Source organism: Plectropomus leopardus, chromosome 14 (genome assembly GCF_008729295.1).
Source record: "Plectropomus leopardus isolate mb chromosome 14, YSFRI_Pleo_2.0, whole genome shotgun sequence".
NCBI lineage: Eukaryota > Metazoa > Chordata > Actinopteri > Perciformes > Serranidae > Plectropomus > Plectropomus leopardus.
In genome coordinates this window covers 21,545,989-21,572,479 of record NC_056476.1, presented here as the reverse complement: position 1 = coordinate 21,572,479, position 26,491 = coordinate 21,545,989, and the positions used below count along the sequence as shown (strand labels likewise).

At 40.6% G+C, this 26,491-nt stretch overlaps 1 protein-coding gene across 2 annotated transcripts; it reads left to right on the top strand.

Moving 5' to 3' along the window:
- Window positions 1-25,806, top strand: LOC121953675 (filamin-A-interacting protein 1-like). Of its 2 annotated transcripts, none has more exons than XM_042500871.1 (6): window positions 1-158; window positions 13,613-13,907; window positions 14,414-14,587; window positions 14,787-14,965; window positions 21,189-23,988; window positions 25,166-25,806. In XM_042500871.1, exons 2-6 carry the CDS (start codon window positions 13,620-13,622, stop codon window positions 25,370-25,372), a joined length of 3,648 nt encoding a protein of 1,215 aa, XP_042356805.1. In that variant the 5' UTR covers window positions 1-158; window positions 13,613-13,619; the 3' UTR covers window positions 25,373-25,806. The 2 variants fall into 2 exon arrangements, with proteins under 2 accessions (XP_042356805.1, XP_042356806.1); XM_042500872.1 differs by having other exon boundaries at window positions 1-162; window positions 13,619-13,907.
- The last annotated feature ends 685 nt before the right edge of the window (window positions 25,807-26,491 follow it).

Genomic DNA, 26,491 nt, shown 5'->3' with positions numbered 1-26,491 from the left:
GATGGCTCTTGGCACAAATCAGTAGCCAGCACAAACGGACACCACAAGTGGACCACACAAGCCAAAGGATATTAGTGGATACTTAAGTGCTTTGTCTCTTGGAATTACCCTTTGGCGTGACTACTAATTGCTCCAACCTGGGGACAACACAACAGCAGGTAGGTCTCCTAATTTCTCCTAATGAAGGCATTCTTGTTCTCCTCCACCCTTGTATGAGAAAAAGCCAAAGACAGCCATGTGCTTCTGGCAAAGCTAGGCTTATCAGCTGTTCTGCTTTCAAACTGAAACACAGGAAACATCTCAGGTACAGGTGCTGCCGCTTTAGCTGTCGTCAGTGTATGAAGCTAATAAACAGAGCATTGATTGATAGAAATCCACTTGGCTTCGCTTGCGGTTAGAGCTGCTCTGCGCTGTATGAATGAAACAACTCTTCCTTGAAGCATGTACTTAATTCAGCTCATTTTTTATACTTTCAAATAATATGGATTTCAACATGTTGCATTAATTACTTGCCCATGAGAAGACAAGGGGCTACTCTTGGTGCTGTTAACAGCAATACAGATTTGGCATTGTGACAATGCATGCAGAAAAGAGAGTTATGAATCAATCATTTCTCTATGAATTGCATCTTATGTCACTGTATGAATTAGACCATTTAGTGTGTAGGCTTTTGTGCGGTGCATGTGGGAAGAACAGGGAATGATATTGAGATATTGACTATGTAGGAGAAAAAGAAGTAATGTAGAAGAAAGACAAGTAATGTAAGAGAAAAAGTAATGTAGGAGAAAGAGAAGTAAAGCAGGAGAAAGATCAGTCATGTAGGAGAAAAAGAAGTAATGTAGAGGAAAGACAAGTAATGTAAGAGAAGAAAGTTATTTAGGGGGAGGGAAGTAAAGTAATAGAAAGAATTAATGTAAGTGAGAGTGAAGCAATGTCGAAGAAAAATATGTAATGTAGGAGACAGAGAAGTAATGTAGGAGAATCAGAAGTAATATAGGAGACAGAGAAGTAACATATGAAAAATAGAAGTAATGTAGGAGAAGCAGAAGTCATGTTAGAGACAGAGAGGTAATGTAGAGGAAAAAGAAATAATGTAGGAGACAGAGAGGTAATCCATCTTATTTGTCTGTTCATGTCTGGGAACGTTACTCTGCACTCATATATCTATATATATATATATGTGTGTGTGTGTGTGTGTGTGTGTGTGTGTGTGTGTGTGTGTATAGAAATACACATCTCTACCTCAATCTCAATTTCTTCCACAAACCTAACACCTCACTATTGCACCTACTGTACACACAGCATATACAACACCCCCACCACTGCCTAACATTGTGAAGCTTCTGAGGCCTCACGAGCCGCAACAGGATGACATCTTTCATCCTGATTATTTATGGATAGTAATGACGCCAAAATGAATTCCATTTCATCCACATGAAGTCATCTGCCTTTTACAGAGGAGACACATGGCTCCTGCTATTCGCTTGTACATTTGTCAAGGCGCACATCACCTTGCATCAATAAACCGAAAAAGATAATATGAAATATTTCGCTCTCAGCAAGGGAATGTAACGCAGGTGTGGCTCATGCTGCTGTCAAAGATCCTTTCTGTCAGTGTCCAGGGGCTCTGTGCAACCTCACCCTTCCTCCCTCCCACCCTCTCCAGCTGATGTGGCCTCTCAGTGATATCACCAGTGACACCAGGCAAAGAGAACCAGTGGCCAGATATTACTCATTAACATTTTTGTGCCTGTTCCAGCTTTATCTAAGCTCATCCTCTCTAGCTCGTGGCACATGCCCCTGCAAAAGTCTGTGAAACTCAATAAGCCAAATGGCCCCTCGAGAAAGACAGATTTGTGAATGTTGACTGGGCAGTTATCAGTCCCAGCTTGTAAATGAATCAGTTTCACTGTAAATCAATGATGTGGACCCTGTTCGAACTTAAACCAAGCCAAACATACCTGGGTGTTTGCCAAAGCAGCATTGATTTGAGATGCACTAAATATGTCACTGGCTTACCTCATGACATTGCTATAGCTCTATGTCACTTGAGTAACTCAAGTGACAGGTTGTTAAGGGCATAGTTTAACTGAAAGGTGCAGTGTTGTGCACGAGACTGTGAGAAAGAAGACCTTTTACTTTGTTGCAACATTTAGCAGTTCAAGTGACAAAGTTGCACACTTCCAATGCCCCCTGCCACAAACACACAAAAACAATATACAAATACAAATATTAGATAAATAAAAGCTATACTGTTTACATAAATTAAACCTGCAGTGCAACATATGCCACCTTATTTAGACTTCATGCGGGCTATCGGACAAAGGCAACATAATAAATACATTAATGTTAGTTTATTACCATGGATGCATTTAGACAACTGGATACAGCACTGAACACGGCGCGCCACGTTCTTTAGAGTTGCTTAGTGGCACGTGAAGCCAAACTGGTTCAACTGCTGTGTATACAATGACCTGCATGATCCAGCGATGAGTGAGACTACTTCCCTACTGTACATGCCCATAGAGCATGTGCATTAGAGTCTTGCAGCAGCCAAGTAATGTAACTTTCATTGGTGGAATGGCAAACTTCCAGTTTTGGTCCTCTGCTAATTTGAATGTAGATAAAATTATTTTATTTTGAGGCTCTTCTAATCTGATGAAATGTTAACACACTGAATGGATCAAAGCCTGATAGTGGTCATTTCACGGGGGTTGCACACTCAAAAAATATGTATCCCCTGATATATAGATGTCTTTTTTGGTATGTATGTCAATGGGAAAGTCTTTTTGGGCCACTGGCATCATGTGATGGTGTAATTACGAAAATTGGTTCCAAAGCCCGCCACACTTCCTGAGGGCCTGTTTACGCCTTTGAGCCTATTGTATTCACAGTTTTTGTAAATATATTGAGGTGGACATTTTTTAGCATATTTGAATATTAGGGGGATGTGTGCCCCCGATATACATTATTGTTACTGCTTTGATTTTAACCAGCACAGGATGAGAAGTAATGATGTGTTTCTGCAAGAAGTGCTTGTGGCATGTAAGTGCTTGTGGCATGAAAGAACCGCTTGCCTCTGAAACTACAGAAAATGCCTAATACAAAAGAACTAAGAAGATATATAGCCAATAAAATAATTTGAATTACAAAAATTAAGTGCGCATTATAACTAAGAGTTGCAAAAACAGGACACATTCACTGAAGAAGAGTACATGTGCCTTTAAATGTTTCAGATGCATTGCTTTCATTATTCTTTGACACCTCCATGGTTTCCTGCACATTGTCAACTCAGTGACCCCATTCCTTCCTTACTGTGTGTGTGTGTGTGTGTGTGTGTGTGTGTGTTGAACATGCATGTCTGTGTGTACATATAGGCAAAATTGGTCGAGGAATACGTCTATGTGCATGAACATAAACACAGTATAGTAAGAGGGGGAGCTTGTTGCTGCCAGTAGTCGGTGTCTTCCCCATTACGTCTGGTGGGCCTCAACAACAGCTGTCACTGACACATGCACAGCTCCGGTCCTATAAGGGCCTCTCGTCTTGAATTCCAAAAATGCAGTTTAGACACATTTGGATATTTCGCAGAAGAGTGGCACTTATAACTCATGTTCCCTTGGTTTAAAAATAAGTCCTTAAACACCATAGCAACCCAAGATCTTCTCAAGATCACTTGATATGCAGTGAGCAAGATAGCAAAGTGTACTTGCTATTAACAGTAGATTGGTTGTTAATTGACTCTTGACATGTTGTAGTAATATTAGATCTAGTGAGGTCATTCACAGTTCACATACAGTAGAAAGATAGTGTTGCAAATTTCTCCAGTTCTTAAGCTAATTATTAATTGATGTAAGAGACATTTGAAATCCAACAGATGGGATAGATTACTTGATCACATCCCCACCTTCTCTATCCATGCCATGCTTTTTATCTCTCATCTATGTTTTTTGAGGGGAAGTGACATCATAATGACTCTTCTAGTAAATTGATGTGTGAAGATTACAGCCACTGAAAGATCTCATCTGTTTGGTGATGTCACTGATGTGGAGGAAATAGGGAAAAAATACAAAGAAATTGGATAGCGTGGTTCATTGTCTTTGCGTGCTGTAATTTCACACATCTGTTAGTAAGACAGAGTTATTCGACCCGATACCCATTTCATTCTATATTTTATTTTTGTGTCACATGCAACAATGAGTTCCATTGTTTAAATGATGAATAGTTCCTTAATCTTATGCTATGGTCTGTATGCATGCTATGTCAGCGACATTTAGTGACATGAGCATGTGTCAATTAAACTTTAAAAATATCTGTGTTATAACAGTGCAAAGGTCCCAATGTAGCTGCAGTGACAAATATTGTAATCTATGAGCTGCAAATATAGGAGTGTCATCAGCATAACTTTGAGCAATATTTCTTAAACCTGCTTGGTTAGAATTATAATACTACAGTACTGCCAGTATACTAGACGTACAATGAAAACAAATATGCTGTCTGAGCAAAACAATGCATTTCACTGTTAAAAACCTCAGCATTGACGTGCTAAAATCCAAAATCTCTTTCTTCTATACGAGGGCCCTTAAAACCGGTAGTGAGACCAACTGATTAGTCCTGGGATCACTAGCCATGACAGAAATGCCAATCTGTGGAATTTTGATCTACACAAGACCTCAGACACATGGTCGACTCCATGACACTGTATCGTATCTGAGACTGCTTCATCCATATGTTCTCTTGCTGTTTCTATTCATAGAACAGCCAGAACTCGATCTTCTCCTTGATCTTAAGCAGATATTCACTCATGCCACTAGTCCTGAAGAATCTGATGCATGATAAGTCAGTTTCCATTTACAGACACTCTGGATAAACCTAAATGCTGTTTCTATGAAAATTAACTCTAAAAAACAATGAATATGTTCATTTTATCATCCTGTATATTAAAGTATTATGACAGATGAGGATGAGTCATGTATTCCAGCAGCTGCACCCATCCATACGCTTGGTGACAGTATGTTATTGGGAACAGTGGGCTTGGTATGCTGTATGACTGCATATGATATGCATCAAAGTCTCCCATACGCATCAGTTTTCATAATGCATGACCCCAAATTAGAACATGTTTCAACGTGTAGAGATTTGCTATCATTCATGATCATTAAAGTAAATCAAAGTGAATATTAAACAACCAGCAAAACTATGATAAATAGGTCATATTTTATAAGATAAGATTCAAGAACTACCTGCTCTGAGCACCTACATTCCTCTCTGTTTGCTTATTAGTGAAACCTTAACTGCTGAAACTACAGCAGGCTCTAGTGAGAGGATCGGGTTAATGTGACATCAGGAGAATACTACAAGATGAAACCCACCACCTATGCTGACATTTTGCTCCAGTATGATGTGCCAACGTTAGAGTTATTGTCGCTATGAGGTATTAATAGAAGCCATCATTACACTAAGACAAGCTGTAAGTGCTTGAGTTTTGTCCATGAAGGTTCTTTGACAGTTCAATTAAGTGTTACTGGAAAAATGCTCCTGAAAAGTATTAAGGAATGTGTACATGTTTGAGGCAGTGTTGCCATCTGAGCAGAAAAAGCTTGTCATCGTTCTCTACCTAAAGCATCTTTATTTTCCTGGAACATGGCTGTTATGTAAAATCTGACCCCAGAGGTCACTGGCCATCTAGGCTGTCCATCAAAATCCTACAGACTGCAGCCTTGCTTGGGAAATAGGTGCTTGTAGAGCTTCCAATATCAGATGGATCGACTTGTAGCTTTGAATCTCATCCACAGCTACAGTTTTGATTGAAATTCCTATATCTTGGCGGGAGGGGTGTTTTTCTTGTCAGGACGGAAGAGCTTCTCAAGCGCACTGCCTTTTTATCAGTGTCCTCTGACAGAACAAGTTGCCAAACGCTTGCATGCAAAGAACATTTCCCACTCCTTATTTAGTCACATTGCATGTGTGGTGTAAATGTATCAAAACCAGTGAATACATTTTGTCCAGCCACATTTTTTTGCAGCTGCTGTCCTTATCCCTCATCTCTGGCAAATGAATTTGGCTTTTACTTTGTATGTGAATATCAAAGATAATAATGATATTCACCAGCATTGCAGTCTAATATTAAAGGAGATAAAGTGTGTAAAGATAGATATAACATAATATGGGTGTCAATAAGGCTTGCAGTAGGGCAACCAGACCGTATCATGCCTGTGGGTACCTGGCAGCAGTCAGTCAGTCATTTTCTGTAACCGCTTGTCCTCGTAAGGGTCGCGGGGGGGCTGGAGCCAATCCCAGCTGTCATCGGGCGGAAGGCGGGGTACACCCTGGACAGTTCGCCAGACTATCGCAGGGCCGACACATATAGACGAACAACCATACACACTCACAGTCACTACCTGGCAGCATACAGGCAAAAAAAAAGATCTGTATGTGGCATTTTGTCTTCATTTTATTTCCAGAGTAGATTCTGGGTTAGAACATGCAGGTCATTGTGGATGTTGGAAAATAGATATATTAAGAAAATATTGATAATTGTATTTAATGTTTAAGCATTTTTGTCCTCCTCTTTGTGTGGCAGCTCTGTCTTCTGGAGTTGTAATTATCACCAGGAAGAGCTAACAGGCACATTAATTGTGGAAATGTGCTGCTCAACATTATGAGAAAAGGCAAAAAATATTCATTTTAGGTTCACATGTATGAAATGTCCCAAAATCATCACATTAAATGTGCTACCTCACGGTTTGGGTTGCGGATCTTGTGTCAAAGGGTCAGGTCAGGTCAGATCAGATCTGGTTGCAGAATAACTGGTCATATGTGCAGGTGGCTGGGTGGGTGCAGTACTGTGCGGGAAGTGAGTCTTGATTCTGGATCATGCTAAAAGTTTCCATCCTTGTTTCTCTTGCTGATGCTAATTTGGTTGCTAGTATTTTAGTATTTCATACATGCATTGCATCATCTATGGAAGAGGACCTGCTCCCTATGTACAGTATATTTAAAGGGCTCTTCCTTGTAACGAAAACACAATTCTTAGTTTAAGGTGATTAAACACAAATATAAGCATTACTAATTAACGAAGTGTTTCAACTTTCAAGCAGAGCTCAAAAAAAAAAAGTGTTACAGCTCTCTTGTATGAAATGCTTGGCAGTACATGGAATTTAAGACCAAAGATGAAAGTCTTATAGTGAACATCAGATTCACAAACTTGCTGACCACAGAAAAAATTTTATAGCCTTTTTTTTACACACTGGAATGGACGCACATGTTCTGTTTGGGCCTATAAATACTTACATATGTGACAGCTGGACCTGCCCAAACTGTGGGATTGACTTGGGGTCCCGTTTTAAATTTAGGCTCAGTCCTTGACTGGGTCCTCGCTGGGTATTAGGCATCCCTTTCATATAAGAAGTCACCATGGAATTGGATGCGGGGCAATCAGTAACATTGTGCCGATGGTTCAGATGCCACAAGTGTGTGGGGGCACTGTGGCGGGTTGGCGCAGACCTTAGAGTGAAGGCTCATTGTCTGCCAGCTCTCTTATATTTTCCAAGACAACTGGGAATGTTGCATGTCAGACTGGAATCCAGGCCACGTGCCTTTGGAATTACCATTTGTTGCTCGGGAGGATTCACTACAATCAAGACTGCAGTGACCGGTCAAAGTGGATCAAACAGTGACGACATTGTATGGATGACAAAGACTTGTCATTAATTGGGCCTGTGAAATTTTTGTGATCGTAACTGTCTCCTAGTACAGCTGTCACGGAAATGTTTTGTATGAAGCCTGTGTAACTTCGGAAAGCTAGACTTGAGTAATTATGTCCTTTAAATGAAACTTAAAGCCTCTTTAATCAATATTTTTATATTAATTATGGATAAAATAACTGTGTGAAATGAAAGGTGATGCTGAAACCGACAAACTCACAGAGATTTATCACCCAGCTCTGCAGCTTCATTCATTTTTACAGTGTTTTAGCATCTTTCAGCTAATTGTTTAGTTTTAGAGCCTGCAACTTTACTAGCTTGATTCACTCTCACCGCCCTCATCAGTGTTTTTCCAGATGCAGTAGGCAGCTGTTTTCCGTGAAACTGCTCTAATAACCAACTATGAGCTGGACAGACTACCCAGCAACATTATAGACATGCAAAGTTAGCAGCTGATGCATTTAGTGGAGTATTTAGCAACTAAAGAGGCAGATATTTCCCCTAGGAGTTGGTTGAGACCAAACCCAAGCTAAAGGCAACTTAATATTGGACCAGAACTCACCCGCTGGACATAAACAGGACTTAAAATTAATGCTAAGGTTACCTTGTGTCTAGGTAAAATGTGAGCTGTGTGCGAACATCTTCATTATATCAACTTTATCAGCTAAACATACATCAGTGTTGTACTTGCTGCTTCTTTTGTTGCCAAAAAACTAAATGAAGGCAGATTTATGTAAACTCCTACATGTCTTGAAAAATATCTATCACCACAGGAAGCTCAATGCTAGGAGAGCCAAATAGAGTATAAGGGTGTGAATGTAAACAACTGAACTAATTTTGTCAAAGATCAGACCCTCTGCAATAAATCTAAATTGATATTTGTGCATTGATGAGGGTAGTCTGAGCGAGACAAGGTACTCTGTTTGCAACATTTTTTAAGAAATAAGAAATACATATTTTTCCTCTTACCTATAGTGCTGATCAATGTAGATCGTTTCGGTGTGAGTTGCAGAGCATCAGAGATATTGGCTGTGGAGGTGTCTGCCTTCTCTTCAATATAATGGAAGTATATGGCACTTGGCTTTTAGGGCTTGTAACCGGTACCGGGGTGCGTCACCCTTTAACAGCTATATGTTTCCTGAAATACAGGAGAAGAAGGATGACACAGGCAGATGTGACTCACTTTTTCTCAGTCTAACGCAATTATATTTTATTCACATTGCATATACTGCATACTGTTATTGCTATCCGTTTCTCATTTAACCAGCTTTTGCTGTTAATACACATCTTTTGTCACAAGTACACACACAATAAAATATCAAACCAAACTCAAACACATATGCTCTTAGTGTCAATTTCATATATCTACATTCATTTACCCAAAAGGTTTTGGTCATAACTGCATCTTAAATGCACTGACTCAAAGATACTGTACCATACCATTTGGATTAGCTAATCACAGTTCAGTTAAATACATGCTCAAAACCAACACGCTGAAACAACAGACACATTTTTAACACAGTAATAAAACACAAATAAAATAACGCAAGGAGTCTGTTAAGAAAGAAGCCCACACTATACAGTGGAGATGTGTAACCCAACTAGTCCCACCGTTAGCCTCTTGCTAACGGTGTTACCTAGTGCAGCGCTGCCATTACAGTTACTCTCGGCCGGCGTCATGTTTTCAAAACAAAAGCGAACTCACCTTGCACTTGCACTTAAACCAAAACTGTCTTTTAACCTTAGCTAGTAAGTTACAGCAGTTTCTGATAGGTTTTTACCACATTACTAACCTGAAATACAGAAGACAAAGGATGACACAGGGAGACTTAACTTGCTTTTCTCAGTCTTCCGCAGTTATGAGGGAACCAACAGAAAATGACTACACTCTTCAGGGCATCCCACAGTCTCACACTGCTCCCCACCGCCATAACCTGATGTGTCAAGCCAAACTAAATTTGGTCCACAAAATCACATCACTTTCAGGAAAATACATAATTTTTAAATAAAAGACAACGGGGACAAAATACAAAATTCTTTCGTGAACTGTTAATCCACAGGCCTTTTAGTGATCAGCCTAATGTAGGAACTATTGTCTTTGTACCAAAACACCTGCCAACCGTATTACTGCGCAGAAGGAGGCGCTTATCTACTGCTAGCTGACCTAGCAACACTGAGCTAGCTAACATTATAGCTTACCCGAGGAGGGTGGCAATAGTGTTTACAATACTGGCCCTCTGAGACATTTTGCTGGTGAGTTCCTTTATAGATTTGCTCTTTTATAATAACTGTTTACAGTCATTTAACTCTCAGCTGTAACTCCACACACACCCACATTTGCCTGCTTGCTCTGTTGAACTGGAGTGACACCGCAAAATGAGGCGGGCGGTTACAGTAGCTTCTCTGAAGTTTCATGGCATCAACCCAGATATTAAAAATAAACCTTTGAGTGCCCAACTCAGTGTAAACCATTTCGTCGCCGTTACTAAGGAATTCTGCCCGAGTCATTTACAGTACTGCACATGTTTCTATGTTTCATCACTCTTTTCAAGTCTCAGTGTTGCCAGTTTTAATGCTTTCCACCACTGGGCTTCTCTCTGGTCATAACTCTCTGATACTGCTTGAATGGTTGGATGAACACAGTAAGCGCTCTTATACACTGCTGTGCTCTGACATTTGACTCAATGATGGTGAGCCTGCAGCTGAAACTAATAGTTATGGACAGGAAAGAAGGCACTGCAATTAATCTCAGCTCTCATTGGAGCCAGTGTGCACTCAGTGAACTCCCAGAACTGAGATAAGAAATGTTCTTAATGTGTTGGTTTGAACTGAGAGATACATTCACTGTTATCTTGCAAGCTTCCCTCTCATGTGCTTGGGTCTTTTTTCCTGGAAACAGAAGAGAGTGGTTTCAAGCATCATTAGAATTCACTGCAGTCTTAACTTTGCTGACCACTATTACAGCAGAAGATAAACATTTTCTTGATGTTAACTGAAACCTTTAATAGACTCACTTTCCAACCTTTTGACATTGCAAGTCTAATACCTATTTTACAACAGCACATTCACATTTATCATCTTGTTTGAAACTAGATGGACTGCTGACTGCTTATTGATGTTTTTGTCTGGGCAGCTGTGTGTGTGTGGTTGTGTGTACATGTATGTATATATATATATATATATATATATATATATTTATATAGTAGTTTATAGTTTTATAGTTTGCATGCAGTGTGTTTTGTGTTTTCGATTGCATGTATCCACTGCGCTTAACAGAAAATTCATGACATTTTGGCAAGCTCGCTCAGGATGTCTCAATGCATGATTCAGAGGTCAGGGTCCTATGACATCACCACGGTTCTTCGGTGGGGATTTTGGGGGCCGGGAGCGTTTTCTGTTTGTAATTAAAAAGTGCTGTTGATGTCATATCTGAAATCAATCAAGAAGACTTGCACTTGCTCAATGTCCCAAGGCTGTTGCTGGAGAGCTTAAAAACACACATGTATGCACATGCACACAGTACACACTGAACACATTCACAAAACGAGGCCCACACACCTCTATTCTTATGTGCTACAGTGCGTTTTTATAGGTGTAGATTTCAGCTAAGGAATGCAAGGGACGTACGAATGTACCCCTCGATACATAGCACATGTGCACTAAAAATAGGACAGTAGCAGTTTTACTTTGAAGAAATTTAAGACATTTCCAGCATAAATGTATACAGAAATGGGTCAAATTGGTGAATAAAATTTTTACTAGAATGGAGGAAATTACGTTCTTTTCACTCAAAATGTTCTAAGGAACAACCCTCAAAACCCTCATTTCATATGTGTCTTGCCTAATTTTGTAGCAAAACCTGCGCCCTTCAATGTCTTTGATCATTTATTGCATTGTTCACCCAGAGGTAGCTAATTTCACCTAATTTGATTTTTGAAGTATCCATATATTTGTGTTGAAGAGGAAAATATCAAACAAATATGATTACAGACAAGTATAATAACCTACTGATTTTCAGTAGCCTAAATTATTGTTGCAATAACCAGTAGCTGTCAGCTACGATAAGCTAGCTAAAAGTTTGCTAGAAGTACTGGATTAAAATAATAGTTGAAATAGGTAGCTAAACCTAATTTAGAAACAGTTTGGTTTGCTAAAAGTGATAGTTAAATTGTTGAAATAGTTACTTAAAGTGATTTATAAGCAGTTGAAAGAGTAGCAGAGCAGTCTATCCATTAGCCTACTTAAAGTAGGCTAATGGATAGACAGTTGAAATTGATGGCTAAATGAAATAGCCTAGTTAAAGTTGTTTGCAAAAAGCAACAAATAAAAAGCTGAAAAGGTTAGCTAGCAATGTTTAAATGTTAGAAATATGTAACTAAAAAAAGGCTATAGAATTGATTTATACAACTGAAATATTTTGCTTGAAGTACTTTATAAAAGTAGCCTGATGAGTGACTGAAACAGTTAGCTATAATAAAAGTAACAAACAAAAGCTGTGTTCAAAATCGTCCCCATCACAGATATAGTGCACTATAGTGTTTTTGCCATTTTGTAGTGGTGTTTGAATTCTCAGCTGTTAATTTCATCCACTATATAGTGCACTATAAAATGCCCACAATGCACTGCAAATTTGAGTTTACATACGATGTACACTTCATTCAACTCCCGTCTACCACAATGCGATGTAGTTGTGTATTTCTGAGGGGGAAAAAATTCCAACGTAGTGTCCGAAATCTCGTTTGGTTTTTCCCTATATAGTGCACTATTTAATACACACTACATAGTGAATAGTGAGTGAGTAAATGAGGGGACGGTTTCGACGAACACAGCCGATATGTCTGCCACTGTAAGCGATAGTGTTGTAGTAGGAATGCTAGGTTAACCAAAGCGACTTTATCAACTTTATGAAAAATATCATAGCATCTACTTTCATATATGTAGGCTAACAGTGTTAAATCACATCCACTTCAAATTAACATATTTAAAACAGAAGATTTTTAGCTACTAACAGGACTGTGGGGTACATCAGACAAAAAAGGATGGGAACCAGTATGAGCAAACAGTACACATGTAGCATACGTATTCCTCAATGTTATTCTGCGAGCTTGCTGTATGTTTAAGTAATCATGCGTGCTACCGGCCATCCCAATATGACTTGTATCGTTATGACTGATTAATGTCATAAAATTAAATTTAGAGTCCGTCACCAACAGATTTATTTTCAGGATCTGGATAAAATGTTTGACTCAGACTTTTAATGTCAGCAGAGAAGGTTAAGGCACCCAGGAGTGCCACAAATGTGCTTCCAGACCATCAACACTCAGCGTGAGATACACAAGCCTTGTGAAAGGACGGGATGTGTCAGGAATGCACACACTGCCATACAACACATGGACACACACACACAGTGCTGGGTAATTGTGGATATTTATTCCAGATTAGGAATGTTACAAAGGGCTGAAATCCAGTTGTAAAGCTGTTTATGTGTACAGTACGTTTGCGGTCATGTGAGTGAACATGTCATTAGATATAGACGCCAAAGTCATAAAACACCCTTGTGACCGTGCACTAACAGTATCTGACGTATTTCAAGTATCTGATATTTAGAGATCATCTTCAATTGAAATTAAAATAGTTTAAAATGGAATAACAAAACAACACAAGGATGGCATGATTTCATCTAAAAATAAAATCATGAGGCACCCAGTAGCTCAGTTGGTACAGCAGGCGCCTGTACAGAGGCTGTGTTCTCGCCTCAGTGGTCATGGGTTGGATTTTGGCCTCGGCCCTTTGCTGCATGTCATCCCCTCTGTCTCTCAACCTTTCACACTGAAGCTTTCCTATCACAAAAAAGGTAACAAGTAAAAAAAAACAAAAAAAACATGTTTCATCTGTTCTTGGTGCAGGTAGAGGATGAGGTCCAAAAGCAGCGGGGTGGAGAGCCCGGCCAATGGGGTGCTTGGGGTGCCACAGGGTGACCATGACATCAGCCAAGAACAGGAGGTGGGCCTGCCAGTGAAGAGCCTGAAGGCCAAAGTTCAGCAGAAGGAGGGTGAGGATAATTTGGAGGTGGAGGTGATCTCTGACAAAGAAAAGCTGCTGCTTGATTCCCCCGAAGCGGGAGAAAAGAGAGGCAACATTGTGGATCTGTCCAAAGAGGATCTGCTGAAACTGCTGGGGATCATGGAAGGAGAGGTTCAGGTGGGTTAGATGCTCTCTTTGACCTTTGACCTGCTGTAATAAGTACATGCAATAATGAAAACATACCTGTAAAAGGCATTATGGATGAACACAAGGTCAGTTTGAATGGAGAGTGCACATGCTTTTAGTGGTTTGAGTTTGACTGTAATTTTATGCACAATAGCTCTATCTTGTGGTTGAAAATGGCAATTTTATCATTCCTCAGAAAATCCGCAAATGTGCCTTGTGTGCACCAAGTGACTACTTAGGAGAAATCTGGAATCCATGAAACAAAGGCTGCAGGAGTTTAAACACCCTAAAAAAGAAGATGCACTGTGTCCAGAGGCATTTGAGCAAAATGCCACGTGTGACCATTTTTCACACATCATTTCTCACATTTGCATGTCTGGGACAACAACATGTGTCTCTTCAAACAAGAATCTAGATTAAAATAAGTCACACTCTTCCTCCTCATGTCATAATGTCCTGTATCAATTGTATATCTTTATATTTCTGTGTGTTTTTAGGCAAGAGAAGATGTTATCTGCATGCTAAAGTTCAAGCAGACTGTCCCAGGGGACCTCGAATCACGTTATGGCTCTGCAGCCCCTGGCTCAGCCCTCCAGGCCCTGCAGAGGGATGGCTTCACCACTGGCAGCGAGCCACATGATGCCAGTGTCTACCAAAAGCCCATGGTTGAGGTCAGTTAGCTTCTGCCAGTCACAGCAGTTATATGTTGAAAATCAGCTGTATAAACATTTCAGTGGTCAACACTGTAATGTGAAAGAGGTTATTATCACTTTAAATAAAAGTAAAATTCAGTTTTAATGTGTCCTTGTTCCTTGCATTTGTTTGTGTGTTTACCTGTGTGTGTGATTGTGTGTCTACACTCTTTCTCAGCTGGAGCGTCTGCAGGAGAAGCACAAGGAGACGTACCGGAGGATGCTGGGTCAATTGCTGCTAGCCGAAAAGTGCCACCGTCGCACCGTCCATGAGCTGGACACAGAGAAACGCAAACACGTAGACTACATGAACAAGAGTGATGACTTCACCAACCTCCTGGAACAGGAGAGAGAGAGGTGAGGAGGAGAAGAGTGAGGGAGCTGGGGCATTAAACTGGCACACCATGAACACATCAAAATTAATTCCTGAAAACTTACAAACTTACTCATCAGCTACATTCCTCTTGACATATAAAGTATTGTAGGAATACTAAAAAGATGTAATCGTTTGGTAATTATGATAAATGACTGTGGTTAACCAAAGCTTAAGATACTTCTACGTTATGCTCTACGACATAAAATAACCTGCTCACTAACTTTGGAGCTTTTATGTGTCCTTAAAAAAAAGATTTGCTAACAAGTGGCTAAATGAGACTGCAGAACAACATGGCTTTACAGCCTCATAGCAGCGATGATGCGACTGTAGTATAGTTCACTTTAGCCTAACATAAGCTTTTTACTTTGAGCAATGACACTTAGGCTTCAAAAATCCTGAAAGTGGTGTAATTTGTGAAGATTATTTTGCTGAGAAAAACGTGTACATTTCATAAACATTTGTTTAACATAGAGCCAATTTATCTGAAATAATCTGAAATCCAATTGAAAAATCCCATAGGCTTTTTTTATGAGGGAACCAGGGCGACATTAGCTTCCGGATTGGGCTTTTGGAGCCAGCCTCAAGTGGCCATTTAGGGAACTGCAGTTTTTGGCACTGCCATCTCGTCTGTCCTTTTTCAGCCCTGGCCGCATGCAAAATACAGGTACAGATGCATACTATTTGTGTCCAGAGCATTAGTATGACTCAACGAAAAATAGTAGCTTTTGTAGTACTGACAGACAATTTCTATTATGGCTCATACTTATATGGAGGGGAAGCAAGATTGATTTTATATACAGTATAAGTGGTACAATAAGGAAATATTTGATGCCAGTATAACTATTCGCCACACTTGATCATGCAGTTTTTTTTGGTGTGTGTGTGTGTGGGGGCAGTTACTGGGAAAATATACTGGTGAAGGATATGGATAGAGACATGGTGAAAGGGATACAGGTGAAAGCAGTGTGGGTTGAGAAGAGCCCTGAAAGAGAGAGACAACATGAATAAGAGAGTCAACATGTTTTATAAAACCAGTGTAGGACATGTAAAGTATAAGAGGTGAGAGAATCTGGTGCGAAAGAGCAGCGAAGGAATACATCGACATCGGAGAATCTGTGAAAGACGGCCTCGTCAGCCAAGTGAATAATGAGAGAGGGAAGAGAAGAGGGCAGGGGGGAGTTGGTTACTGAAGTGATAACCTCACATACCTTCATTTGACAGGGAGAGGTATGGAGTGTGTGGAAGAGATAGGGGAGGTGGAGAAGGGGTCAGGCTCTTTGGTGTGGGAAAGAGGGAGGTCAGGGGTAGGGAGGGGAGGAGGGGAGGCCACTGGGTGAAGGAACAGGAGGAAAAACAAATGGAAGAATAAAGAGCTTTGACAGGGGTGAATCTCCCATGACATCATTTGTGAAATGAAGTCATCAGCGAGGTTGCGACCTGGCTTGTTGGTCAAGAGGAGACAAGGGACGAGAGGCTGTAAGGAAGGTGACAGAGGGACGTACACACTTTCTGACACCAGAGAGGGGATGGTTGCATCACGTGGGTGTGGAGGGCCTCACAGTGATCAAACAAGCATGGTTGTGAACGTGTAGATGTGCACTGAATGCGCATGAGAGAGGAGGCCCTTCTAATTAAAGTACACACAGATGAAATAATTTGATTGGCTGTTACTTGTTGGTGCTACAGTTCCCATAACACGTTTCTGTTGATTCTCACACAATAACCGTGAGAGATGGGATTGTATGCATTAATTGTAGACTGCATGTTAATATGTGGTTTGTTATGCATATTAGAACACGCAATTTGCCAACAGGCATGAGAGCATGTGTAAGGGAGATAGAGTCAGAGAGAGAGCATCTGTTATGTACTGTATATAGTCAGTCATCTGTAGAGCAGACTAGAGACCACTTATATGCTGTATTTCATGAGCTGTCAAAACTTCAAACAGCGGAGGCAGTGACTACCTCTCTTCCCTGAGCTTTTACCGCAGGACACAGGAAACAGACCATGAAGGCTAAATCACAGTCGTGACAGCTGAGCTGCCATCACATGCTGAAGAGAGGGCTGGGAAACAAGTAGCAGACTTTAGCTTACATATAGTCCTTTGGCTGGTTTCACGAGTTAGGGAAAGAGGGTAGACATGATTCAAAAACAGTTCAATTAAGATTTTCTTGTGATTGCAAATCAATGTGCACACATGCTTAATAGAGCAGTGGCTCCCAACTGGTCAAGATATGGGGTTCAGATTTCTCCTAAGTTATTAATTCATGGTCCACACAAATACCACATTTTCATTTTTATTTTACAAAATGTAAATAACACATTGGCTTAGAACACAATGAAATAAGGCATATTGCAATAAACAACATAAACAGCACTGCAAAATAAAAGCTCTATGCAGACAATTCACTGTGCTTCAAAATAAATTGTTTTTTTTACAGTCTTGACACATTGATGAGTTACTTTCGGTCCATTCAGAATGGACCCATGACCCACTTTTTGACCATGACCCACCAGCTGGGAGCCACTAATCTAGAGGGAAGATGGGTGTTTTATGAACAAATTGGTTAAGGCATTTATATTGTGCTTGCAACATGCACAACTGGGGTTTTGTAAAACTAAAACATTTGACTGATAATCTACTAAACTTGACTCCAAAACATATGTAACCTTAAGCTAAACATACGCATGAATGAGCACTGATGTACAGCAGAGATAAAATCAGGCGATTAAAGTGAAGTTTTAGGTTTGGATGCACAGGCACATTTTTGCATTTTACCATCTTCACAAAAGTAGTTGTGACAGTTGAGCCTACTTTTCATAGGCATACGTAAACAGTGCATAAGAGCAGCCTGGAAGTTTTAAGACAATCCATCTACCTTTATCAAAGTGGTGGATCGACCATTTGACTGTTATTGTCATCCCTAGAGCAAAGCTGCTAACATGGCTAAGCTAACTTAAAAAAGCATTTATGGTGTCATGATCAAAAAGTTTATGGGCTTCAGTTTGAAGCATACGGCACAAATCACAAATGGATTACCACTTAACTTTCACTTGATCCTTGGTTTTCATGCAACGACCTCCTTCTCATGCCAGGTAGTTTCCAGCAGGTTCCTTGGCTCATGCACAGGTCGGCCTCTGTCACCTCACAGAGAGAGTAAAGGGGATGAGCTTTGCTAGGTCTCGATCTGTCAGCGCCTGCAGAGCTCATATTCTTCTATCCTTTGCCGTAGAAGGACACAAAACTGACTTAGGATTCATGGATGAGCTCACTCCAATGCGTCTAACACAGATAATAGTACATAGTCTACTGTGTAAGAACATTTAAAAATGCACAAAAACATCACTCTCTTTGCAGAAATACATTGGCGCCAAGACCTTTACAGAAACATGGAAATATCTGCCATGTCTGGTATCTGTTTTGACATTCACTCTCTCAGGTGGGATAGAAGCTCGTCATCATCTCGTCTTTATCAATGTGATCTCCTCCATCTGGGTTGGAGTGAAGAGAGAAAAGTCAAAGGTCTTGTGCCAAACACCTGCAGGAATGCAGAGGATGGGCACAGGAGAAGCAGTTTCTGACTAGTAGCCATCAGCATTTCACACCCTCCCAGACAACACAGCAATTTAAGTGTCAAGAAGTTAAAATATTTAAGTGGCACGGGGGTATGCGCAATGATTAACTGAAGAAAGGGCTCACATGTAAAGTCACGTACACAAAATGAAAATGGAGACCTGACATTGAAAACTAAAATGATTGTTTTCTTGTCATTTTAAGGCCTCAAGACCAAAACTTCACATTATTCCACCATCTGTCAGCAGACTGTGTACACACAGTATGTGTAGACCTATTGTAAATAGTCCAATGTCCTCTTTGCTTCTGATTTCCCTCTTTTAACACCACATCAGTCCTGTATACTGTACATCGACTCTCACAGACTCTCTTGCTTAACACTTAATGGTTTTTCTCTGTCAAGAAAGGTCATTACTGTACAGCACGGTGTTTTGACAGCTTTTTGGCATTTCATGTCTGCTTCAATCCTCGGCCTGCTGACACAGAGGGGCTGCAGTGCCTCTAAGCAAATTCCCCAGGAAACATGGGATGCGATGTTGTTCCATAATGAAAAAAAAGCTTTCTTGTGGATGTTGGCTTATGGATTGCACCTGTGTATTTGCTTAGGAAATGTATTTTTATATCTTGCACGCACATTTTGGTTGCCTGAGAAGTTGGAACCCTCATTCAAACTTTCTTAAACCTACAATGCACTTGAGAGACTGTATATTCAGTATACAGCCAATGAGTCCATAGTTATTTCTTCCAGAGAAACAGAGCCATAGCCATCAGAGCCAAATCCCACTGACATCATGTCTTTGACCTTTGCATGAAAGTAATTTTAGAGTGCCAATTTCTAGGGTATCAGTGACATCTGAAGTATGAATTTTAGGAGCTGCACTCTGAGATCTGGATGGCTCCTTTGTACAGTAGCCAGACCCACTGATCCCACTTGGCACTGAAGGCTGTTGGTAATATGAATCAATTTAGGTGTTTACTGTCAATTACAAATTGACGATCAACATTTAGAATTTCAAATTGACTTCAGTTTCAGAGATGTTGCATTGTAAACTGTGGTTTGTTGTAAGATTGAATGTATCTGTACAGCTCCGTGCAAAAAGTCGGGGCTTAGTGCTTCATAAACCTATTGTCATGGTTACATATCCTCCCAGATCTTCTTCACCTCAAGGGAGACATCCACCTCAGTCATATCTGCTTTCCTCATCACATGTTGACTTTGCAAGGAACCTAGTTCAAGTCCAGTTTCCCCCCCAAGTGGAACTACAGCAGATGCTCTCTCCTGCCTCCTGTACCAGTGAGATTAAGGCTTCCGGTCTGCAGAGGCAATATCCTCTGCACTATGGACAATGTAAATATAATTTAATTTGCACCAAACTTGCACTGGACTTGATTTTGTCAGAGAAAAAAATGTTAATATTTTTTTAGTTTTTGTAATACCTTTGAAAACGTCCTTGGGAAAAAACCTCTTTAGTTATTTTCTCCTTAAACATGCCTTGTTTTATGAAAGCTTGAATTGGGGGGAGTTCTGCAAAACACTCCTCCTGTGGCAAAGGTCCCACCCCCTTCACAGTGTCCAAAACAGAGCAGCACACACACTCTCATACACACATCACTGCCTTATATGGATGAGGTGACATCACTAACTAGAAGTCGGCTGGTGCTCCACTGTATTTATTCACCTTTCATTGTCCTGATAACATGCCTGGAATGTGACGGTGGAGGATCTCTGTTTAAGGAGCCCCCTGCTACTTCTTATGTGTTCCCAGTGGATTTTGTATAATGGCCAGATTGTTTATGTGCTGATTGTAGATCATCCATAGTGGGTAAGTTTTAAAGCTGCAGATGCACAATCTACTTTGTTGTGCTGGCGAGTCTATTCATTTGGTTTATTTTGCATTGCAAAAATGTTCAAGCTGAATATAGTATGTCCCTGAAAGTGTACTGGGAGAAGATGCAGCTTTGCATTCAATTTGCTTTGCATGCATTTTGTTGGAGCCGGAGATGAGAATAGGCATGAGCAGCATAGAAAGAAGCTAAGAGAAAAGAAGACCACTTGGTGAGGGGGTGTTTCACTAGCAATTCATGTTCTTAGTCTCTATCCCAACAACAGGGATAAAAAGCAGGGGTATTTGGGAGTTGTAGTGCTAATCTTTGCCAGTTTCCCTCGTAATATCATTGCATGTTCTGCATAGTTGATTGCTTATCATCTTTCTTTTATTGCACAATGTATTGTACATAACGATGAGTTAAATCAAATTCTTTTTTTTTTGTCTTAGATAGATAGAAATGGCTAAGCGTTGACAAAGTTTCAGCATATAATATTTTGTGTGGTAAAATGGACAATTACTGGATTTCTGTCTGTGATAGTTAAAATATGTTTAATGGAAAAAATATACATTGGATGTGAGTGTATTTTGAGATTACAGCTTCCATACAAAAACACTTGCATTCAAATCAGTCTTTTGAAGTGTTTGTATAATCAAGATTATCACTCACTATCTTAAAACACTGCAACCTGGAATAATAACTATTCATTTTTCTATGGCATGATGGCAAACACAGAGACACAGTCACTAGCTTGAACAAAACACCAAAGTAACGCCTTGCTTTTGTTTTTCCCCACATTTCAGACTGAAGAGGTTGCTTGAGACTGAAAAGGCCTACCAGGTAAAAAAGGAGAAGGAGCACACCAAACGTCTGGCCAAGGTGCGAGAGGAGCTGGTCAAGTTGAAGTCCTTTGCCCTGATGTTGGTCAATGAGCGGCAGCAGCACCTGGAGCAAATGGACGAACAGAACCAACGGGCCCAGGAACTCAGCCAGCAGCTCCAGCAGTGGGAGCAGGCACTGAGTGAAGCCAAGGAGCGTGCTAAGGAGGATGGCCACAGGGTGCTGAGCCTGGAGGCTGAGCTTAAAGAAAAATCTGCCAAGCTCACTCAACAACACGAGGAGATGAGTGCCAAGCTCGCCAGTCAGGAGATCCAAAACCGTCAACTTAATGCCAAACTTTTAGGGCTTACAAATAAAGTGGAGGAGCTAGAGGAGAGCAACGGGGTCTTGAGGAAATCTGAAGAGGAGCTGCAGGAGCTGAGGGAGAAGATCGGCAAAGGGGAGTGTGGCAACTCCAATTTGATTACTGAGTTGGAGAATTTGCGGAAACGGGTGCTTGAGATGGAGGGAAAGGATGAGGAGATTACCAAGACTGAAAATCAGTGTAAGGAGCTCAGGAAGAGGCTCCAAGAGGAGGATAGTAAGAGCAAAGACCTCAGGCTGGAAGTGGAGAAGCTCCAAAAAAGAATGGTTGAGTTAGAGAAACTTGAGGGTGCATTCAGCATAAGCAAGGCTGAATGTGCACAGTTAAACACTGCTCTAGAGACAGAGAAGGGCCTCACCAAAGAGCTCTCAGAAGAAGTCGTAGCTCTCAGGATCCGTATGAAAGAGGTTGAGTCCTCTGAACTCAAGTTAGAAAAGTCAGAGCTGAGCCTTAAGGATGACTTGAGTAAGCTTAAATCATTGACTGTTGCTTTGATGGAAGAACGAAAGACCCTGATGGAAAGAATGAAATCAGACGAGAAGAAAAAGGAGGATTTGAGTAAGATGGTCAAAGTTGAGCAGGGTAAAGTTATGGAGGTGACTGAGAAATTGATAGAGGAAAGCAAAAAGCTCTTGAAGTTGAAATCAGAGATGGAAACCAAAGTAGAGACTTTAACCATAGAAAAGGGGGAGCTTAGCACTAAGCTAGCCTATGAAATTGATAAAACTAAGGATCTTAATTCAAAGGTCAGTCAAATGAAAAAGAGGTTAGATGGGTTCGAGCAAGCAGAGAAGCTATCAGCAAAGAATTCAGTGAAATGTGAACTGGGAAGAATGTCCGACCCTGTCAAAAGAGAAGACAACAAAGTCAAGGAGCTGACATTTGAGATTGAGCGCCTGAAAAATCGTCTTAAACAACTTGAAGTAGTTGAGGGAGATCTGATCAAGACAGAGGATCAGTACGAGATGTTGGAGAAAAAGTTCATGACAGAACAAGACAAAGCCAACATTCTTTCCCAACAGGTGGAGGAAATGAGGGGTCAGATAGCACGGAACAAAGCAATTGAGAAAGGAGAGGAGGAAAGCCAGGAAGCAGACCTCCGACAGCGATGCAAGAGAGAGGAGGCCAAAACCAGGGAACTGCAGGCGGATGTTGTCGCCCTAAAGGAGAAGATCCATGAATTAATGCACAAGGAAGACCAACTTTCTCAGCTCCAAGTGGATTACTCTGTCCTGCAGCAGAGGTTCTTGGAAGAGGAGGAGCGAGCCAAGAACATGGGCACTGAAGTTTTCCATCTCACCAAGGAACTGGAGATAGCAAAGCGTCACAGTCGAGCACTGAGGCCCAGTTTGAATGGAAGGAGAATGGTGGACGTTGCTGTGACATCTACTGGAGTGCAAACAGAGGCATTGTCCACAGGGCCAGCAGAGGAGGATACTCCAGCTGTGTTTATCAGAAAGTCTGTTCAAGAAGAGAATCACATCATGAACAACCTCAGACAGAAGTGCCTAAAGAAGCCAACAGAAAAGAGTGGTGTTGAGCGTTGCCCTTCATCTAGCAGTGACCTGAGCGTGAAGAAATCCTGGATTCCCTGGATGAGGAAAAAAGACAACACCCCTCAAGAGACTAACTTGGGGAAGCATATGCACATCAATGGAGATCATTTGCCCTCTGAATTGACCATGTCCCAAAAGCAAGGACAGCCTTTACACATCCGTGTAACACCAGACCACCAAAACAACATGGCCACTCTTGAGATCAGCAGCCATACTGCTGAGGATCCATTCTCCAGCTCAGCTCCTCTTAGCCCCAACCCATCTCAGCCTAAATCCAGAATCACAATCATTCCCACCTATTCAGCTCCAACCAACAAGAGAAAATCGACTATTGGACCTCAGGGCCCTGAAAGAGCCAAGTCTCCAGTCACCATCACAACGATATCCAGAGCAAAGTCTCCAGTGGGCAGCCGAGTCCCCTCCTCTGCCTCAGGAAGGCCCTTGTCTCCTGTCTCTATTACTACTGTAAGTACTGCTATTGTACCGGCAGCATCTGCCTCCCCAGAACCCCAGGAGATGACCATGGGTCGAGCTGTGTTCAAGGTTACCCCTGAGAAGCAGATGGTCCCAATGCCTATAAGGAAGGGCCACAATAGCATCATCACCACCACTGATGATAACAAGATCCATATTCATCTCAGCAACAGCATGACCCCAAAGATGGTAGTCAGGCCGGCGTCTGCTGCAACAGAGAGCAAGGAAATGACATTATCAACTGGGACAGTTTTACGCTCCCCCCGCCAAATCACCACCACTGCTACCAGGAGCACACAGAGCAAAGTGATGAGCACTATCACTATTTCCCCTGTTGCATCTACCACGCCAAGACCCACACAAAGCACGGTAAGTTTTGCTTAAAGGTTCTATCACACAATATATCCATTCTTTGAGATACCTGCCCAACAGCGAGGACCTCTAGATAAATCACATACAGTATATTACTACTCAGAGTTTAGTGGAAGTTCTTGCTACCAAAGAAATCTGTAAAAAGTAGATTTGGCAATATGTAATATAGATAAAAATTACTTCCATTGCAGTGACTCTGAAGTACCTCTGAACACGTTATATCTTGTATTTTATATCCTTACGAAAACCAAAATGTATAAATGTCAGTTTGGTGTTTTACGGTCGGTATGTACCACATTACACTAACTACAAACCCCCTGTAAAATGTTATTGTTATTAGTCATACACTTTTGGCAAGTATTTTGTAACTTTTGGAGAGAGCCAGGCTTGCTGTATCAACCTGTTTCCAGTCTTTGTGCTAAACTAGGCTTACTGGCTGATGGCTGTAGCCTTATATGCAACGAACAGACATAGGAGAGGTATTGATTTTGTTGTGTAACTTTCAGATAAAAAGTGAATAAGCTTATTTCCTTAAATTTTTGAACAGTTTCTTTGCAAAACACTAGGTCTTTATTGTCTAGAGGATAACAGTGGTTTCATGCTTAGTATTACATGTGATTTCACAAGGTAAACATGTTCACTAACAGCTTCATCCCATGCTGCTAGACATGGGAGATGGGGCAACACTGCTGGTTTATTGTGGACCTTATAATATGCTCTTTGTGGATCAGATGGATAGCGTGACAGTAACAGTCCTATGGGCAGGCCTCAGAACAGCAGAGCTAATGATGTGGCACTTTGCCACTTTGCAACAGTCATGCTGTAATTTACAGTTGTTACACAGTGTTTACATTCACAAACAGCCTTGCAGGGCTCAGTGCCCTCTGGCTGACACAAAACAGCCTGCACCAGTAACAGTGCACTGAAACCTAGCCTGGGCAAGTGCTCACCCCCTGGGATTGAGGTGAAAGAATGAGTAAATGTTTACATCTTTCATTCACACACTTCATATAGCACATATGATTAGTTTCATTGTTTAGAAATTCAAAATTCCTTTTTTTCCTGTAATGGGTTTGGCCCCTTTTTCATTATTTACTCTTTAGGTTCCCCTCAAGTGCTCCCCTGTTTTTATTCTTCTGCCTGAGAAACTGTACTCTCTCCCTGTTGTCAACAGACTGGGCATGATGCCCAGCCACCTCGCACAGGGCTGACCCGCATCCCAATGTCCAAGAGCCTGAAGACGGGGAAGGCTGTGCTTGGATCTCTGGGGATCACGGGAGGAGTGAAACTGGAGTCACGTGCTGAGAGTCAGTCCATGAGGATAGAAGTTAAAAAATCCACTGTGAATAGCAATACTTTACAAAATGGAGGAAAAGCTTGATAGACATACCAGCAACATACTCAAACATATCTATGGTGCTTAAAAAAATTAAAACAAACACCCACAGAAAAGGCTGTTGTGTTGTTATACAACTCAGCTAGAGATTATGCTTTTTTTTTTTTAATAAAATAAGCCATTTGTAATTTTTGTAAAGTCTTTTTTACTTTCCTGTCTAATATCCATCTCTGCCATTGATGGAAACATATTCTCTGTATTTACAGTGTGCATTGAGATGCACATTTGGGTTAAATATTATATCAGACTACTAACTGCTTCCTGCTTTGAGTGGTTTTCTCACATATAAGGAGTTATAGTTGAGTTAGTAATATTTTTTAAGGACACTTTATAAGACAAAATACTTGTTTTCATGTAAATGAGGTTTATTTTTTTCATTAAAGGATTTGTACTGAAGTGTATTTTAAATAAATGTGATTTCACAGGGTAGTGTGACATGCTCTTTTATGTAGGAAAATGAGAAACACAAATGTGCAGCAAATATGGAGAGAGAAAATTATGTTTAACTTTGCATATGTTGCTTATGACTTTCACTTTTGTCCTTTTAGTTAATCATGCTTTTAAAGCATTTTAAAGTTTCAATCAATTTTGAGGGCACCGCTCCAGTTTTTTCACTTTGTTATTTTGGATTTATTGAGACAAAAACCCAATGCACTCTTATATATTTGTGATCTTTTGCAACTTTATATTTATTTTTTGTGAAAAAGGGAAACTATTACTCTTGAACATGGAAGCCAAGAAGGGCCACAATAATCTTACATTTCAATTAAGCATTTATTAAGGACATTAATAGCCAGTGGTGACCAATGTGTTTTATAAAGAACTACATTTAAATTCCCAAAACAAAAACAAACAGATGCAACCATACTAGTAATTAAGGAGACTCAAATGTGCCACTGAATTTAAAGCATTTATATTATTATTTATATATTTTTTGAGAACCAATTTTCTGCATTCATGCAATTTCAGTTCCCCTCATTGATGTATCCAGGGAGTAAATTTAAGAAATGCAACATTAAACAACTGGATTTTTTTTTTTTCAGTTTCCTGCCATTTTAACTTTTCTACACTTGAACTCTAAAACAAAAATACTTATTGTGTGAA

Coding starts and splice junctions, on each gene's coding strand:
- LOC121953675 (XM_042500871.1), top strand. CDS start 13,620: ATGAGGTCCAAAAGCAGCGGGGTGGAGAGCCCGGCCAATGGGGTGCTT. Junction 13,908..14,413: donor TCATGGAAGGAGAGGTTCAG/GTGGGTTAGATG, acceptor GTGTGTTTTTAG/GCAAGAGAAGATGTTATCTG. Junction 14,588..14,786: donor ACCAAAAGCCCATGGTTGAG/GTCAGTTAGCTT, acceptor ACTCTTTCTCAG/CTGGAGCGTCTGCAGGAGAA.